Genomic DNA, 18047 nt, shown 5'->3' on the forward strand with positions numbered 1-18047 from the left:
GGGCCCGGGGAGGTGAGGGGAGACCCCAGAGGGAGGAGACCCCCTGGGGCCCGGGGAGGTGAGGGGAGACCCCAGAGGGAGGGATCCTGCCCGAGGCGCCTACAGCCCCAGCTCCCGCCTGCCCTGCAGCCTCTGCCCTTTCAGGGGGCCTGGTGGCTGAGAATCCCCAGGGGCTCTGACACCACGAGGGGCCCTGACAGCAGCAGAGCAGACCCAGCCCCTCCTAACAAAGCCTGAGGCTCTGACCTGACGCCCATACGCACCTGACATTCACAGACTGTCGCGGGACCAGGGCTGCGGGTCTGGGGTGTAGGGAGGGGGAGCTCCGCACAGCCCAGCAAAGCGTGCGTGGGCTCCGTGGCCCGGTGTGCGGCTGCGTGGCTGCGTCGGGCTCCAGCTCTCACTGGACACACGGGAAGAGGGGTCCGGGGGCCACGGCGGGCTGCTAGTGGGGGTGCCTGTGTGCGAGCCTCACAGGGAAACAGCCTCGCTCCAGAGGGGGAGACCCAGGCCAGTCTCGGCCATCACCTTCCTGCCGTGGGAAGTCACCATCACAAAGGTCCCCATGCAGGGACTTTGGCATTGCGCCGGCCTGTCTCTCCCTTTGCATCTCTTGCTGGAGTCGGTGGGTCCCTCAGTGCAGGTCTGAGCCACAGCCTGCAGTTTCCTTGTGTTGTTCTGTGATCCCAGGTGTCGCAACAGCTCACCCCTGATTAGACCCGGGGCCGAGGTCCGCCCTGTCCCTGACCCAACAGGAGGAAGAACGTTGTTGGTTCTTCAGTGAAGGAGCCAGGGCTCGCTCTGCGTCCAGTGGGCCGTGCCCGTGAAAGCTCAGGTCGGCGGTGAGGCGTCTGCAGCCCCCGACCCGGGGCCACGGGGCCCGGAGGTGGAGTGGGTGCAGAGTTCGCCCGTCCCCTCGCCGTGCCGGGGAGAATAGTAAGATACCGCTGGGCCTTTGCCGCCCCTCCGGGCTCTCTCCCCTGCACCCCTGGCCCCAGGATGCCTGCTCTGAGGCCCGCGTGGGGAAGGAGACAACGAGCCCAGCGTCCGCGTTGGTTTTCAAGCGCCCTGCAAGCGCAGTGGGGGCGGGGTAACAGGAGCAGATGCGCTGAGAACTCGGGGTGCCCCCGGGACTAGGCCAGTAGAGCAGTCAGACGCGGCCCGGGGGGCGGGGAAGAGGGGAAGCGGCCGGCGCTGCGAGCGCCTCGTTAACGCTGGGACAGAGGGCGGGGCAGGGCCCCCCGGGGTGAGCGGGCCCCCAGGCCCCCCCTCTGGAGCCACCCTCCACCCGGCCTCCATGCCCCGCTGGACTGACCCTTCCTGGGCCCGAACCCCATCCCGTCGCTTTTCCGGTTCCTCCCCTCAGTGCATCCCCGTGTCTGTAGGGAAGCACGATGTGCTCCCGAGAGGGGCCCATGGGAGCCTCCGGCCCCGCCCCAGTCTGCCCCCCAGCAGCACCTCAGCTGGCCCACCCTGCGTTCTTCCCGCCATGGTGGGGTCAGCCCCTCCCCCAAACCCGGGCATCCCTCTCACGCCCCCCGGGCTCCCCACGTCGCCCTGCCTGGGTTCCGGCCTTTCCTAGCAGGCACGGGAGCCCAGGAAGCACTCATAGAGAAATGACACTATTCATAACTTTATTTCCATCAATGTAGGAAGGTTATAGAGAACATTCTAACGCGTAGCTCTTCACTTGGAAAGGATCGCAAACGCCACACCATTCGGAGTCCACGTCCTCAGCCGGAGCCTCCAGAGAACCCCGCGGTTCACCCGACCGCTGGCTCGCAGCCCACCCCTCGCTAGGCCCCTGAAGGCGGGGAGACCCCAGTCCTGCCCCGGACGAGGGCACCTTCTGGGCAGAAGGGAAATGGCCTCCCATGGGTCCTGGAAGGGGCTGAGGCCATGCAGGGTCAAGCCACATGGGGCGGGCCTCTGTGTGTCACAGAGCTCGGGGTGGACAGGAGCGGGGCTGCAGCTGAGCTTCGCAGGCAGAGTGGACACTGGATCGTCCACACCAAAGAGGCACCGCCTCCATGTGGGCAGCTAGGGAGACGGCCACCCAGGGTCGGGTATTGACGCCGCCCGCTGGGCTCCAGACGTGCCGTGACCCCGTGTCTCACCCCAAACACTGGCCCAGCTCTTGCCTCTCCTTCTCAGTCAAGCTCTTCGTGAGATAACCTGCTTGCTTTCGTTTGTCTTATGTTGTTTAACTTGGGGAAATGAGGGAAGTTTCAAGTAGACAGACTAGGATACAGAGGCTGAGCGCTCAACCACCAGGCACCACGACCATCTTCCCCCGTCTCGCCACCCACCTGCGTCTCTGCTCCCCTGTTCTCAGACACGTGTCTGGCCCTTTATGGAAAGCTTCCCAACTCTGCCCTTGGGAAGTAGCTTGGGCCCTAGAGTCAAAAGACCCAAGTTCAAATCCAGTCCGTCCTGGGACAAGTGACCTAACTCCTCTAAGCCTCAGTTTTCTAAGGGGGAAAATGAGAATAAGATCCTCTCCCTACAGCTTGAATTTTGTGGATACAAACCACGTGGGATGCAGTTGGTTAATTAGGGACCGTGAATTGTGTACAAACCACGTGGGATGCAGTTGGTTAATTAGGGGCCGTGAATTGCGTTATGTGGACCAGGTCGGCTACAATACGGTCGTGGTCTATCAGGACCTGGATCTTGCCGTGATGGGAAACTCACTCTACAGGCAAAGAGGAAAAACAGAAAACCCACCACAGTCACGAGCAATGTAGCTGGTTTGCTTGAGTGGCTTCTAACTTTGCGTCTCGCGACGGCAGTAGCAGTGATGAAGCTGATAAGATGGTGTGAGCGGTGGTGCTGATGGGAAAGCAAAGGTCATTGCTGGATGAAACCAAATGCTGGATGTGCTCGCCACTAACCTTTATCACGGAAACATCTGTAGGAAAAATGTGCTTGTTCTTATGAGTCTGGAGCTCTCTGGCCTCCACCTCCTTTCAGACTGAAACCACTGTTTTTTTTTAAATACTCTTTGGACACTCGGAGTCCTAGGGCTGCCGCTGCCTGGTCCGCAGCTGGAGCACCCCTAATTCTGTCCACACGTGTGAACGTGCTCTGTCAGAGCTAAGAGCCCTCGTTAACTCACCCCGTCCTTGGTCCGAGGCACCTGTAATCAGAACCGCTCCAGCTCCTGCACTGCTCCAGAGCTCTGCAGTTCTGCCAGGACGTCCACCAATGAAAAGGCCGGGAGCTTACCCTAGACTTCCTGTGCAAACTCATGGGGCCAAGGCCACAGCTGGGTCTGGGCTGGTTAAGAGGACATGTTGGCCTTAACAGAGGGTGTTTCGCTGGAGCACCGTGAAATCCTGCATTTACAACAGGGGCCGCACCAAACTCCAGCCAGCCCCTGGCAGCCCAGAGCGTGCAGTCTGGCCTTGGGCTGGGTGCTTTCCCTGAGGAGGTCGCACTGGTCAGGGTGTATTAGTCATCTGCTGCTGGGTAACAAATTGTCCCAACGTAGCGGCTCAGACAGCACACACCTGCTACCTCGCAGAGTCTGTGGGTCAGGAATCCAGGCTCAACTTAGCTGGGTGCTCTACCTTGGGTCTCTCACAAGGTGTCGCCAGGCCTGCAGCGCTGTCCAAGGGCTTGACCAGGGAGGGCCCCTTTCTGAGCTCACGGGTGCTTGTGCACGGGACCCCGTTTCCTGGGCTGATGGGCAGAGGCCTCCCCGAGGTCCTCGCCTGGCCACCTCTCTGTGGAGCGCCACCATACGGGCTGGCTTCCTTAGAGGGAGCTGGTGGGGGGGCGAGAGGAGCCAGGAGGGGGCGCCAGCAGGAGGGGCAGCTCAGGCTCCCTGACCTGCCTGCAGGAGGCTGCCCACCCCACCATATGGCGTCTGCCATATCCTATGTGTCAGAAGGATCGCGTGAGGCTGTGAGCACCAGGAGTGGGGTCCCTGGAGCTGCGACCGGGATCCATGGTGACACACCTGGGCTGCTCTCGGTTCATACGGGAACCACCAGGGAGACGGACATCTACACGCGTCCGCATGTGGTGACAGAGCCCACACAGAGCAGTGCCCTAGGTGCCCAGCGCCCAGATAAGCCCTCGGGCGATTATCAGGACAGAGAAGTCACCTCGGGGACGAGCTTGGGGCCACCACGCCCCCCTGGCCGGGCCTTGCTCTGCTCTCACGCCACCCATTTCGTTTCAGCTCGAAAACCCTTTACGTCTGATGTTTTCTCCAATCTTACAAACAATGGAACTGCAGCTCAGAGATCGAGCAGAGTCCCAAGTCCCACCAGCTGAGCCCAGACCCTAAACTCGCCAGCCAGGGCTTCTTCCACCGCCTCCCAGCTATGTTTTCTGTAGCCTGGGGTACATGGCATTGAGTTTTTTGAAAATAGTTTTTGTGACCAGTTTGCTGATTCTTCTTGCTAAGCTTCCTTGGAGTTGTTTTTGGTCCTGGCTCAGCAGTGAGGTGATGGACGACAGGCTGGGGGCCGGAGCTGGGAGGGGAGGACGGCAGCAGCGGGGAGACGTGCTGGTCCGAGGGGGCTGCTCCAGGAACCCAGGCACGGCACGTGGGGCCGAATTCCCTGCCCCCACTACCCATCCCCCCCACCCACTACCCCTGCCCCGGCCCCAGGAATTCCCCTGGGAGGGAGGGAGCGAGGCTCAGAGCCAGGCTGCCTGGGTTTGTACGGCCAGATCCACACGGTTGCTGAGTGTGTGGCCTCGGGCAGGTTCCCGGATCTCTCTGGGCCTTAGTGTTTCCGTCTGTGTAATGGGCAGTGACTTGTACCCACCTCCCCAGGTTATGAGGATGAAGTGAGGCCAGATGAAGGGTTTGCAAGAGATGCCTGATCCCCTGGTATGAAGGGCGCACCGTCGATACCGGCCTCAGCGCTGTTCACACCCCACTGACAGGTCCCTGCGTTAACCGGAAGTTAAAGCAGACGTTAGCACCACTGTATTTGTCTCCACGAGTCCTGGGGGTTCTGGAGAAGTGGGGGCTGTCGGTTGAGAGAAGGGTGGTGCGTGTCCCTCATGTGCGTTACAGATTTATCAGATATGATCTCACTTTGTCTGTCGTAAGCTCTGTTAAAAATTACTTTGTAATGTCAGTGGAAATGCTCATTTACGGGCCTGACTTCCTGCGGGCGGGGCTCACAGCTGCCCGGCGTCCTGGGTGACCAGGCATTGGACATCCCGTTTGGTGGCAGCAGTGACTCACCGCCTTTTTCTGGAGGAGGAGGGGCTGCACGCCTGCCCGGACGTGGCTCCTTCCTGGATCCTAGCGATCTGCCCCTCCTTCCTTCCTGGGCCGAGTCGCTGCTTGTCCCTCGGGGCCGAAGCCCCGCCACCCATGCAAACCTCCTTTATGGACTGAGGGGGCCCAGAGGCCACACAGTTACCCACACCTGGAGTCCCTCCCCGCCGGTTATCCCTGCTTAGGGGAACAGATGTGTTGGCAAAGTTTGCTGAGAAGGTGAAAATACATTCGAGAATTGTTTCCTACTCACTTTTTTTTTTTTTTTTTTTTGTGGTACGCAGGCCTCTCACTGTTGTGGCCTCTCCCGTTGCGGAGCACAGGCTCCGGACGCGCAGGCTCAGCGGCCATGGCTCACGGGCCCAGCTGCTCCGCGGCATGTGGGATCCTCCCGGACCGGGGCACGAACCCATGTCCCCTGCATCGGCAGGTGGACTCTCAACCACTGCGCCACCAGGGAAGCCCCTCCTACTCATTTTGACAGGAAATGAGAAACAGTGTTTGACCAGAGAAATATTGGTGTAATTAAAGTGAACTGATGAATGTACAATTTTTGAAAGATCACGTAAAGAAATTCTTATTTCCTTATATTAAAACATTAACAGTGATCCTCAGATTATCAGTTAAAAACTTGCTCTACCCAAGTAATAAATCACGGGCTTACAAAGAGGGAAAGTCAAAACCGAGCATGGTCTGGCCTGGTCCAGCAGCAGCAGTTCCAGCCCCCAGACGCCCGTCAGTCGTGACGCCGGCAGCCGCCCCGCCCCGCAGCTCTCCACTGCTCCATCCCCGCCTCCCCGGCCCACGGCCCCGTGTGAAATCCCCCCCATTCCTGAAGAGCCAGCTGGGTGTTCTGTTTCCAGGAAGGCCCCACGTCCCCCAGCCACAGCGGTAACCCGTCGTGGCCCTTTGACCCTGTCCTCACTTTCTGCCTGGTGCTGTGACTGCTGTGAATTATGTCTCCTGTTGAACCTGTCCTGCCCATCCTCGTGTCCACTTGCCCCGCAAGCTAAGCCGAGGGCCTGGTTGATGTCCAGGAAAACGTCAGCGAAGTTGCTCCGTGGCGACAAATCACCCCCAAGTCTCGGCGCCTGAAACGCCCCGTGTTTCCTCTCACGCGTCCCTATCCTTCACGGTCAGCTACGCCTCTTGTGCTCCCAGACACAGATGGGGATCTGGGGGCCCCGCTGGTCTGGGGGTGGGGAGAGGTCAGCGCCGTGGAACGCTCTGGAAGCTCCTGCTGGGAAGTGCCCTGCATGTAACTACTGCTCCCCCGTCGTCGGCCAGGCCGGTGTCGGAGGCATGCAGCTCCCTCGGGGGGGGACTCTGCAGGGTGGGTGGGCGCCCCCTGCCGCGCCACAGGGGCAGAGTGAGCGGGCGAGCGGGGGCCGGATGGTGAACGGTCCCAGCCGAGCCACTGACAAGCCCCTGCCCTCCAGCTTCGGCTGTTTACCAAATGCCTTTGAGGCGTTGTTTCCTCTCCTTGCCGTGGTTCAGCACATGGGTGCCTGTCCAGCTGCCTCCCTGGAGCAGAGGTTCTGAAAAGTTGACGTGGGAGGCCCCGATGAGCCCACGGCCGCCCAGGGTCTGCGGGACGCAGAGCCAGGAGCCCGTGGGCCAGCGCTCCCTGTCAGCAGGAAGTCTGCACCGGGTCAGGGCAGCCACCGTGTATCCCTGATGCCTGGTGGCCACGTCGGGGCCGAGCAAGCTGGCCAAAGTGCTGCCCTCGCTGCTCCGTGGGTCCCGCCCGCCGAGTCCAGCCCACAGCACCCAGCTGTGCAGGGCCTCTCCCAGCGCTCAGCCAGAATCCCAGAAGATTCCAGAAATCGCTGGGATTCCACTACTGCTGTCAGGTGCAAGGAGCCCCCAGAAGTCCAGGAAGCTTCTCTATCACTGCCCTGCCCGGACCTCTCTCCGGGGCTGGGGTGGCGGGAGCGATCCCTCAAGGCCGGTGGGTGACAGCTGTGGGAAAGCGTCGTCTGCCTGGGCCGCGACGCCGGATGGAGAGAATCTCCGCTCTGTGCCCTAACCCTGCACCCGCCCTCCAGCGCTGTCCGTGGGCCATCTGCGTATCAGCAAATGCCAGGGACTGCCAGGCCAGGCCAGCGTGCTTTTAAAAACGAATTTCGTGCATTTTAACACAGCATTCTGAGCCGATGTTCACGTGCGCCGTACTCCACAGATGCTAAGGTTGGAGAACAAGGGGCTCGCGATCCACCAGACGCTCCATCGGTTTCCAAACTGAGCACCTTCCTGACAGGAAAGGATTGCACTGGGGGTGTAGACAGACGGCCTTCCTGCACGTCAGGGGCTCCCGTCAGGGTGGAGACCCTGAGGATCTCAGGAACCAAAAAAATAAGTCCTGAAACTGGCGTGCTTTGCTCGATGTTCACCTGGGTTTTCTCCCTCCCCTGCTGTGTTAGCGTCACAAAAGTCCTTGTCACCTGCAGCATGTTTTTGGCAGGAAGGGGCTGTGCTGTAGGACAGCTGGGGGGCGTGGAGACAGCTCAGCCTGGGGACAGCGGCGCCTGGGGCTCAGCCGCCCGGGACGGGACCAGGGGTGGCGGTGGAGGGAGGCTTTGTCCAGCCCGTGTCGACCCCAGAGCCGTCGTGGGCCCTGCGTTCGGCTGTGCTTGGAGAGGGAAACTTGGGGGACTGGGGCGACCACGCACAGATGGTCCTAACCCGCCACCAGGGTAATGGCTGTGCTCCATTTTGCCTTTCGCGTTTTAATCGTACAACAGTGATTTTGTGATAGAGTCGCCCATGGCAAACACGCAGAAGACATTAACTTTATTTATGTGTTGGATTATTAATGTGGCTGTTAAAATTCCTCCGGTTAGTTTTGATTGAATTGTTTTTTTGTGCGATTCTGTTGTTTAATGGAGCGGTAAATAAGCATTTCTGATAATGAGGCTGAGCGTCTGTCACAGCCACCTGGTGGGGGCTATTAACATTTCCATTAGCGGCGGGGTGGGCAGTGACAATACAGGAGCCACGCGGTTAGAGCAAAATAAATAGTCGGTGTCAGGCTGAGTGGGCGTTAATTACTATTTTATTCTGCACTGGTGGTGGGGAAGCAGGGAGGGGAAGAAGCGGGGGAGGGGCGCCTCAAGGAGGTCATCCTCTCCCCAGGAGGCCTCTCCAGAGAGACTGTGAGCTGGGCGGTCTCCCTCCGGCGCTGACCGCTGACGCGTGGTCCTTTCCATTCATGGCCCTAAATAGACTCGAGTCAAGAGGCAGCACCCTGGCCGCAGGCAGGGCTGTGGAACGTGAGGGTGCTGGGTTGGCGCCCTGGCCCTGCAGCAATGTCCCCGACAGCTCCATGGAGCTCCCCAGGGTCCAGCCCAGCGTGAAGTTCACTGGGGGAGGAGTCACCCAGGTGGGAGGAAGGAGTAGCTCCTGGGAGGCAGAGGACAGATGGGCCAGAGGGGAGAAATGTCCCCAAATGTACACGTGCGTCCTCCGCGTCATTCCCAACTTACCCGCGGCTGCCTGCAAGGCCACGAGGCCACGGCCATGGCGCCCTGTTAGTCACCTTTCACCTTTGATCTGCACAGTGTGGCCCTGCTGACACCAACACAGCACCCGGGGGCCCTCGGGGTTGGGAGGGAAGGAGTGGGACCGGGTCCTCCTGGGGGGCGCGGAGCTGTGGCCTCTGTGCTCCGTCCCTGAGAAGGGGCAGCCCCGGGTCTGCAGACATCAGCTCCACCTGGAGCACGGCTTCCTACCCAGGATCCGGGACTCGTGGTGGGAACACAGATGCCTTTCTTTATTTATTTTTGGCCGCGAGGGCTGTGGGATCGTAGTTCCCTGACCAGGGATCGAACCCAGGCCCTCAGCAGTGAAAGCGCAGAGTCCTAACCACTGGGCCGCCAGGGAGCTCCCATAAATGCCTTTATATTCTCCGAGTTCCACCTGGAACTGAGCATCTCCCTCAGTTATGAATGTGGCGACGTACCAGTGCCGCATCCCTGGGGCCTGGGACTCTCTCAGCAGCAGGGCCCCCGGGTGTGCCCCCGGGTGTGCCCCCGTCCTGGCGAGGTTGGAGGTTGCTGCGCCGTCTCTGCTCATCCCACCTGACCTCAGAGGTGTCGCACGAGCAGCTCCTAAGCCTGGCTTCAGGGCTCAGTCACAAGCACAAGCACGTGGGTTACCGTGTCACACCTTCGTTTCCAAAGCTCTGCTGTGTCTCGATATAATCGGTTTTCTTTGGGATTCTCCAGGTTTTATTTCATGCATTTAAAGGCGCGGTTCTGAGGAGGGTGTGTGGTCATGCTGGCAGGCAAGCTGGGTGGTCCAGGGCAGGGTCTCGGGACTTCTCAGCGGACCCCGCTGCTCTCTCCGCAGCCCCGGCCATGGCTCCGCAGCACGTGCAGGTGAACCCACTCACGGCCAGCCAGCTGGAGGTCACGTGGGAGCCGCCGCCGCCCGAGAGCCAGAACGGAAACATCCAGGGCTACAAGGCAAGGCGCCCTCTCGCCTGGTTTGCCTCTTCCTTCCAGGTCACTTGCGGGCCAGGGTCGGTGGCCTGAATCCCCAGATCTCCCGAGGGCTCCGCTGGGACCCTGGCCACTTCTGCTTCCCGTCCTGACTCAGGCCGACAGACCCTCGGCCCCCAGCCGGGCGGCTGGAACGGGCTCAGCCTGACCTTGCCTCTGGCCTGGGAGAGCGGAGCCCAGTTCCCCGCGCGACCAGCAGCGCCTCCCGCCCCCTGCACCCCCTCTGGGAGTCTCCACCGCCTTTGCCGACAGTAGAAGGGAAGCCCTCAGGAGAACAGGTTCCCCCCGCACCAAGCCCTGCCCTGGGTCCGAGTCTCTTGTTCGGTAGGTCCAGGATGGGGTCCAAGGATTTGCGTGCTCCTGGGAACCTCACTTTGAGAACCCTTACACTGCACTGTCATGATTCCACGTTCAATATCCCAGAGGGGGGATCCAAGAAAGGCAGCAGCCCGTTGCAGTCCGAGCATCAGGTGATGAACAATGGCACAGAGTTGGTGGGGGCAGGAAGCCCCCGCAGCATTCCACCTCCAACATCACCCCTGCGTAGGGGGCTCGGACCCCGTGAGGTCAGCTAGAACCGTCCAGAAGTGCAGTCCCTTGAGAGTTCCCCGCCTTCCTCCAGAGTGAGGCTGGGCTGTTGAGCCCACGTCGAGCAGCCATCAGACTCCATGGTAGCCTCCCCTGAAGACTATTGGGCCAATTCAACGTCCCTTTAAAAATGACGTTTGTAGGTGTTTTGTGAAAATAAATACCGTCCTCCACGGCAGGGCACCTGCAGTGATTAATGAGGTAACGGAAAGTCCCCTGAGCCCGGAGCCAAGGTGCTATTTATGTATGTCCAAAACATGTTTCCTAATTTCCTAATGACAGAGACATTGAACCTGGATATTGAGTTCAGGCTAGTAAGGCCTGTTCAAGCAGAGCGTCTCATCTGGCCAGTTCAGAGCAGCAGCTGAACTGCGTCTTGCAGGTGGATACGGCGAGGCGCTCCCGCAGCTCCGCTCCAGCCTGGCCGGGCATGGGGGCGCGGGAGAGCAGGCCCCGGGCCTCGGCTGCCCTGCGCGTGGGCCAGCGGCTCTCACGGCCCAGCCTGTTGTAGGCCCACAGAGCCGAGGTGGATCCGTGGATGGGGGTTGTCTGTGGGTGGCCTGGCTGGCACTGGCTTGGGCAGCGGTTCTCAGCCAGCTGTCTAGGGAAGCAGTTCTGATGACCTTAGTAAACCTTTGGACGCGGGCATCATGTTCGCCCACGGGCGCATTAAAAGCTAGACGAGAAGAAACGGAACCCAGGAGAAACAAGGGCTGCTCCAGCAGGGCTGAGCCCTACGTGGTTCGTCTCCAAGTTATTTTTGGCTGTTTTAATATCCGGAGTATGGGGTCACATTGATCCAAGCCTTCGATCTCAGCCTTAAAGAAAACGTGGGAGCGTAGGGTAGAAGCTGGGGACTTGTTCTACCCACAGGCTGGAGCAGGGAGTAGATTGGTCTCCCTTCTGTCCAGAAGCTTGGGGGAAGGGGCAGGGCCCCCACAGCCAGCCCTGTGAGAGAAAAGGCACTTTCCTGGCAGCCGAAGGAGATGCCACCAAAATGCCACCTCCATCCTCAGGCCCCGTCCACCCTGGCCTGGCCTCAGCCACCCCCGACTCTGCAGAGCACAGCTCGGCCCCCGGGAGCACTCAGGTCCCCTCTGGCTCAGTGGCCACCCGCCCCCAGGCTGAGGAACAGAGGGGGCGCCACCCCTTCCCCCCCCCCGCTGGCCTCCAGCCTCCGGCTCTTTCTGGCAGATCTACTACTGGGAGGCGGACAGCCGGAACGAGACGGAGAAGATGAGGGTGCTGTTCCTGCCCGAGACCACGGCGAAGCTGAAGAACCTCACCAGCCACACCCAGTACCTGGTCAGCATCTCGGCCTTCAACGCCGCTGGAGACGGGCCCAGGAGTGACCCCCGGCAGGGCCGGACCCACCAGGCCGGTAGGAGGACACGGGCTTCCTTCCCACAGCCTGGGGCACCTCCCTGCCCTGGTGCTGTTCCCCGACCCTCCCTCTCCATTCCCTCGGCTCTCCGCTCTGCCCGTCCTGTAAGTCAGATCCCGCGTAGCTGGGAATTTCTGGGTCCGATTCGTGTGGTGTCCCCAGCGCCCAGCCCAGGCCTGCTGCGTGGAGCTGCCCCGTGAACATTCACCAGCGTGAGCAGCGTGGGCAATGGGGGGCCGGGCTTCCATCTGCACAAGGCCTCATCTGTCACCGGCAGGACTTGCTCCAGGCCTCCGGGGGATTCTCTCAGGGTCCAGATCCCGGGGCAGGGGGAGCTCCTTGTATGTTGATGTGCTGAGCCCAGGCCGCAGTGTTGGCCTTCCCGGGCCTCTGGGCCACAGAGTCCCCTGGAAGCAGCTGGCAGGCCGTCTCTCAGACACATGCCCCGCGCGGGTCCTAGGGCGTGGCCGGGCTGCCCTGCCAGGGGTCACACTGCCCGTGACCTCCTCTCCTGATCTGGGGTACGTTCTGAGCCGCTCACTCACTCTCCTGGCGACTCGCAGAGTCCCTAGTGGTTTGGGGCGCTTCCTGAGGCTGACCAGGCTTCCCGAGGGAACGGCGGCTGGGCCCTGGGTCCCGGGAGCTCTGGGGCCTTCTTGAGATGCAGGGAGTGGAAGGCTGGCAGTGTAAGTTAGGGAGCCCATGGGGCACAGACCCACCGGCTCCGGGCTCCCCAAACCTCTGTGGGTTCAGCCTTCCTGGGAACAGGGGCTCCTGAGAGTCAGGCCCCCTGGGAGATGACCATGACTGCATTGCAGGGCCTGCGTCCTCGGGGCCCGTCCAGCAGCCCGGGAAGAGCTGTCTGTGGACTGTGGGCTCTGAGCGGGAAGGGTATGGGCGGACCTGTGGGGCCGAGGGTAGGAGGTGGAGGCCCTCGGGCGCTGCGGGCCTGGCGGGTCACAGGGCCAAAGGGCCCCCAGGGACGGGGGAGGACGGAAGGGGGGCAAGTGGGGGCCGATTCAGTGGGCATTTCTGAGCACGGAGGGGAACCCAGCTAGGGGGGCGTCAGTGCCCACTGGGGTAGGGGCAGCTCTGGGTGCCAGCACCCACCCGGCCCTCCCACGGGGCCCAGGCGGACGGGAGCCGCGGGCGGGGTCGGCGTCCTCCCCGGCCACACAGCCTGCCTCTGCGTCTGCCAGGAGCTTCTTCCAGCTCAGGGTGGCGCGTGAGCTCCCCCATCTCCAGACCAAGGGGGACAGGGAGATGGCCGGGCGCCCGTGAGATTTCAGATGACGACCCGTGTGCGGGGATGTCCTCAGAGGCTCTGGGCCCCCCAGGAGGGGAGGGGAGGGGAGGGGAGAGCCCACCTCCCCACCCCCACGGAGGAGCAGAACTGGAGCCCGTGGAATCCTCCAGCAGGTGCTAGAAGAGGGCGCTGTCTGCACCGCATTTTCTGTTTCCATCCATTATTCGTGTTTATGCCTTTGTCATTGCACCTCTCAGGCTCCTTTGTGTTTAAACACTGCCGTTTTCTCCGCTCTTCTCGGGAGGCTCTGAGTTTCTGATTTTGACCCTGGGAAGTTCGGAGATGACCAATAAATCTCCTTTGCATCCACGGCACTGAGACTTCACTAAGTTGGAGATTCCATCTAATAAGGTCCCTATTCCACGCGGAGGCGTAGACGCGTATGTAGACGACGTAAAGGGGCTTTGGTGACGTCCTCTCTGTCCTGTCCTCCAGCTCCCGGGACCCCCAGCTTCCTGGCATTCTCGGAAGTAACCTCCACCACGCTGAACGTTTCGTGGGGGGAGCCCACAGCAGCCAATGGCGTCCTGCAGGGCTACCGAGTGGTGTACGAGCCCTTAGCACCCGTCCAAGGTAAGCCTCCCGGCTGCGTGGCACCCACCGTCCACACGGCACGGCGCCGGGAGGGGCGGGTGAACCGACTGAGCGCGTCCGGGGCTCCACACGGCTCCACACCCGGCCTCTTTATCACCCAAGACCCGCCTCTCCTGCTGCGCCTGAGATCTCAGCGCTCGTCCCACCCTGGGTGCCGCAGGCTGGAGCCACGTGGGCAGCTGGGCCCGGACGCTTCCCTCGGGTGCTCCTCTGGGGCTGCCCTCATTCTTCTGTTTACTCAGCGAGGTTTTTGTTTGTTTTTGGTGTCGGGGGTGGGGGTTTTGGGCCCGCACCTTGCGGGATGTTTCCCCACCGGGGATTGAACCGGGCCACTGCAGTGAAGGTGCCATGCCCTAACCACTAGACTGCCGGGGAACTCCACTCAGCACGTCTTTCTTAAGCACCTGCTGTGTGCCAGGTGCCGTTCAGGGAAGCTGGGATCTGAGCTGACCTGTTCATCGAGATCCTTGCTTTCCTGAGTGCAGTGAGCTGCGCTCCAAGGAGGAGAGAGCAACACACGAACACACACACACACACACACACACACACACACACACACAAGTCTGATAGCGATCAGCACCACGAGGAGGAGAGTGGGACTGCGTGAGAGCCTCGGGCGTGGAGCGGGGACAGGCGCTGAGGGACAGGAAGGGCCCAGGCGCCCAGCGTCCGAGACAAGACTGGCCCACAGAGGCTCGGTCACGCGGGGCCTGCAGGGAGGGGGCAATGCCAGTCGTCCGGGCGGCCGCAGGGCCAGTGACACGGGGCCGAGGTGGAGCCAGAGGCGCCGGGTCTGAGTTACAGGAGACCGGGATCCGCGGCTGAATCAACCCCGGCGCCACCAGGGGGGCTGGCAGGGGGCTCCGGGCGGGGGTGATGGACGGGAGAGGAGAGGACAGGTGCAGGGGTGGACAGGGCGGGCGGGAAGGAGCTGGGCCGTGACGGCATGGCTCTGTCCCTGCGCCCCTGCTGTAGTTAGTGCCGCCAGCTCTGTGTTGATTTGATCTCTTATCCACTCATCTCTGCCCGCTGCCCCACTCCCGGAGCGCACACTGAGGGCCGAGCGGGCATTCCTCTCTGTCCCCACTGTGTGCCCGGCACTGTGGTGCAGAGAAGGGAGGTGAGGCCCTGGTCATAGACACAGACAGACTGTAGAAATTATGGATTATTTAATGTCTGGGAGGAAAAGATATCACCAACACATCAAATGATATTGGCTCTCCATTTAAAGCCATGATAAAAGTTTCCTTTTAAAACAAGCACATTCAAGTAAAACAGGGAGTGGATTCGAAGAAGAAAAGTTAAGCCCAGATTTTATTTCATCGAATCCACACCGCCATGGCCTGGGAGGTTCATTGTTATTTTATGAAGTGCTGAGAACGAAGAAATGCTTCCACTGAACCATGGCCCGTCCTCCCAAAGCATCCGTTCCGAGCTGCATCCCAAATCAGAGATGTAAAAATGCGAGGGGGGAGAAAGCGCGTCTCAGAAAACCGATGAGCTTAGGTAAATAGCAGTAGAGGTGGCAGAGGGTCCTTCCTGCCTCTCACGTGAACTTAGGTAAATAACAGCAGAGGCGACGTGTGGAAACGGTTTGTAGAACAGCCGAGAGGCTGGGGACCAGCGCTGATTCAGCGCGCTCTGCTGTGTCTTTCCAGGACCCAGCGCCTGTCTGCAGACAGGTGGCCTGGGCGTGGCTTGGGTCAAGGGCCGGAAGGAGACGGGCCACGTTCCCGCCCGTTAGGTAGGGAGGGAGGGCCGAGAATTGCTGGAGACTTCCATTTTGCTCACCGGCGTTCCCTGCACACGCACGTGCGCGCAGATTCCACGAGCCCAGGTCCCAAACACCTTTTCAAGGATATTAACCCACTGGTGCCGTCCAGATGAGAAAGGGTTGCCGAGAACGGTGCCTTAGTGGCCTCCGCCTCCGTCCTCACCCCAGGCCGTGAGTGAGGTTTCCCGCGCTTCCTCTGGCAAGTGACTGAGTGCTGAGCAGAGCGTCTGTGTGGGTGGGTTTGCAGTCTTTCCAGAAACTCCACGGCCCACAGCTGTCTCCTTGGCCTCCCGGCGAGGCCACCGCCCGGCCGGATTCCGCAGCGGGGCCTGGCTGTGCCCCCCGTTACCCTCCTCTGCACGGTCAGGCGCTAGAATTGCTGCAGAGCTTCCCCACGCCTAACCCCCACCCCCGCCTCATCGCCGGGGGGCAGCAGCAGCTCCAGTTCCCGGTGTCCCCGGGGCTGCTTGTTTGTTTCACGTTGTTTGGACACTCAGGTTCGCCACGAGCAGCTCACAGGGTTCTCCCGGTGCCCCCGTCAACGCGACCCCACCGAGCACGCCGACCGGTAGGCGCTGCCCCTCCGGCACTGGCTACGCAGCAGGCCGCACCCACCGCTCTCCTGCGTTCTCTCCTCATGCTCAGCACAGCCCTGCGGGGCGCGCCGCATCTGTCCTCACGCCACAGACAAAGCGGGCGGGCTGGGCTGCCCTGGTGGCGCAGTGGTTGGGGGTCCGCCTGCCGATGCAGGGGACACGGGTTCATGCCCCGGTCCGGGAAGATCCCACATGCCGCGGAGCGGCTGGGCCCGTGAGCCATGGCCGCTGAGCCTGCGCGTCCAGAGCCTGTGCTCCGCAATGGGAGAGGCCACAGGAGTGAGAGGCCCGCATACCGCAAAAAAAAAAAAAAAAAAGCAGTCGGGCTTCGGGCCCTTAAGACGTTGTCCCCAGCCTACGGTTGGGGAACAGGGGAGAGGAGGGATTCGAACCCAGGCGGGCAGGTTCAAGAGCCGAGGTCTTATCTGTCGCGTGATGGGGAACGAACGTCCGGAGCTTGTGTCTCTGAACGTAAACGTGATGCTGAGCGGCAGAGACGGAGCCCAAGGGGCAGTCAGGAAATCATCTTGCTTTCCGGCCGCGGGTGGGGCTTGCCGTTCCCTGGAGTGACAACAGGTGGAGTCACTTCGGTCACAGCCATCTTCGCCTCTTTTCACAAGTAGCGAGACGCCCGCCGTCCGCAGCAGCGTCCCTTGTCTGTGGGGAGGCCCGCTGCTCTCAGCCTGGGTCTCCAGCCAGTGTGCCAGCCCTGCCATTGGAGCAGGGACGGGGGCTCAGCCCTGCGCTCACTCAGCCGCCGCCCCGGCTCCTGCGCCCTCAGCAGCAAGCTGTCCAGACGCCAGGCTCTGGCTGTGCACGTCCCAGACCCACTGACGCCTGCTTGCCTGTCGAGTGGCCGGTCCAGAGCTGGGGCTACCCCATGTGACGGTGACGGTGACGGGAAGCGTCCAGTCCCGCCTGAGGTGTCGCAGGGCTGCCTCTAGCACCAGGCCGGCACTAAGCCGGGCCGCCAACCGTAGGCCACCCTGCCCCCCGACAGCTCGGGCCCTGCTCCCGCTGGAGTGAGGCTGGCCACAGGCCTCGAGCCTCCCCCCGGCCTCCGTGGCAACCAGCAAACACCCCTTCCCCAGGAGCAGAGCTCACCGACCCACTGCCCTGGTGCCGCCCTGGTGACCCTGTGACCTTCCCGAAGTGCCCCGCTCACCGCCAACCCGGCATCACGTCCCAGGATCCCACCGCGAGCCCGCCTGGACCACGGCCTCAGCCAGAACCCCTGACTTAGCCAGATGTACACTAGTCCTGGGCCCTTCCAGCGGCCACGGCTGGCAGCCAGAGAGGAGCACGGCCCGGCCGAAGTGGGGCCGTAAGGAGGCCGTCACCGGGGCGTGGGCAGCGGCTGCTGGTGGCGGTCCTCCTGCTGGTGGGTGTCGTGGGTCAAGCACAGGAAGGCCCCAGATCGAGCCCCATTGCGTTCCTCCGGACTCAGCTGCATGACTCGCAGTGGCCACTGGAGCAGTAACCGCCGTGGGGCGGGTGGAGGCGTGGAGAGCATTTGCACGCGGGAGGCACCCTGTCCTCTCGTGGACACGCCTGAGCCGGCCCTCGGGGAGATGCTGGGGACGTGACCTATCCGTCCTCTTGCCTTGGCGGACAGCCGGCCACCTGCCGGGCACGTGAGGACCAGCTGCACGCAGGAGCCCGGCCGCGATCGGCCACGCCAGCTGCCTCCCAAGGCCTGACCAGCAGGATGGCGAGCTGAGCTCCACGGTGGCCGCCATAAGCCCTGGGTGGCGAGCTGAGCTCCGCGGTGGCCGCCATCAGCCCTGGGTGCTGGGGCAGCGTGGCCACCGCGGAGCGGGAGAGCTGCAGCCGGGGACGCAGGTGGATCGCAGCGCCCGGAGCTTGACGTGCTTTCGAACAGTCAATGCAGGGTCTGGGATCCGGCCCTCCTGACACTGCTGTGAGGTGGGCACTGCCCACTCAGGACTGACGGGAAACGGAGGCCTGCAGAGGTCCAGTGTGTCGCCCGGCGTCTCACGGGGAAGAAGTAACAGGCCTGGGACAGGCTCCAGATCCAGGGGCGTCCGCACTCCC

The 18047-nt window shown here is 61.9% G+C and overlaps 1 protein-coding gene across 2 annotated transcripts in view; it reads left to right on the forward strand.

The window, feature by feature from the left end:
• Positions 1 to 18047, forward strand: part of SDK1 (sidekick cell adhesion molecule 1) — a 540366-nt gene that overhangs the window by 484425 nt on the left and 37894 nt on the right. For both annotated transcript variants that reach the window (XM_027125645.1, XM_027125644.1), the window contains 3 exons: positions 9599 to 9714; positions 11533 to 11719; positions 13464 to 13601. In XM_027125645.1, coding sequence (XP_026981446.1) covers positions 9599 to 9714; positions 11533 to 11719; positions 13464 to 13601 — 441 coding nt within the window. The remainder of the gene's footprint in view (positions 1 to 9598; positions 9715 to 11532; positions 11720 to 13463; positions 13602 to 18047) is intronic.

The sequence above is a fragment of the Aethalodelphis obliquidens genome, unplaced genomic scaffold (genome assembly GCF_003676395.1).
Source record: "Aethalodelphis obliquidens isolate GAN/ISIS:26980383/991018 unplaced genomic scaffold, ASM367639v1 scaffold30, whole genome shotgun sequence".
Classification (NCBI taxonomy): Eukaryota; Metazoa; Chordata; class Mammalia; order Artiodactyla; family Delphinidae; genus Aethalodelphis; species Aethalodelphis obliquidens.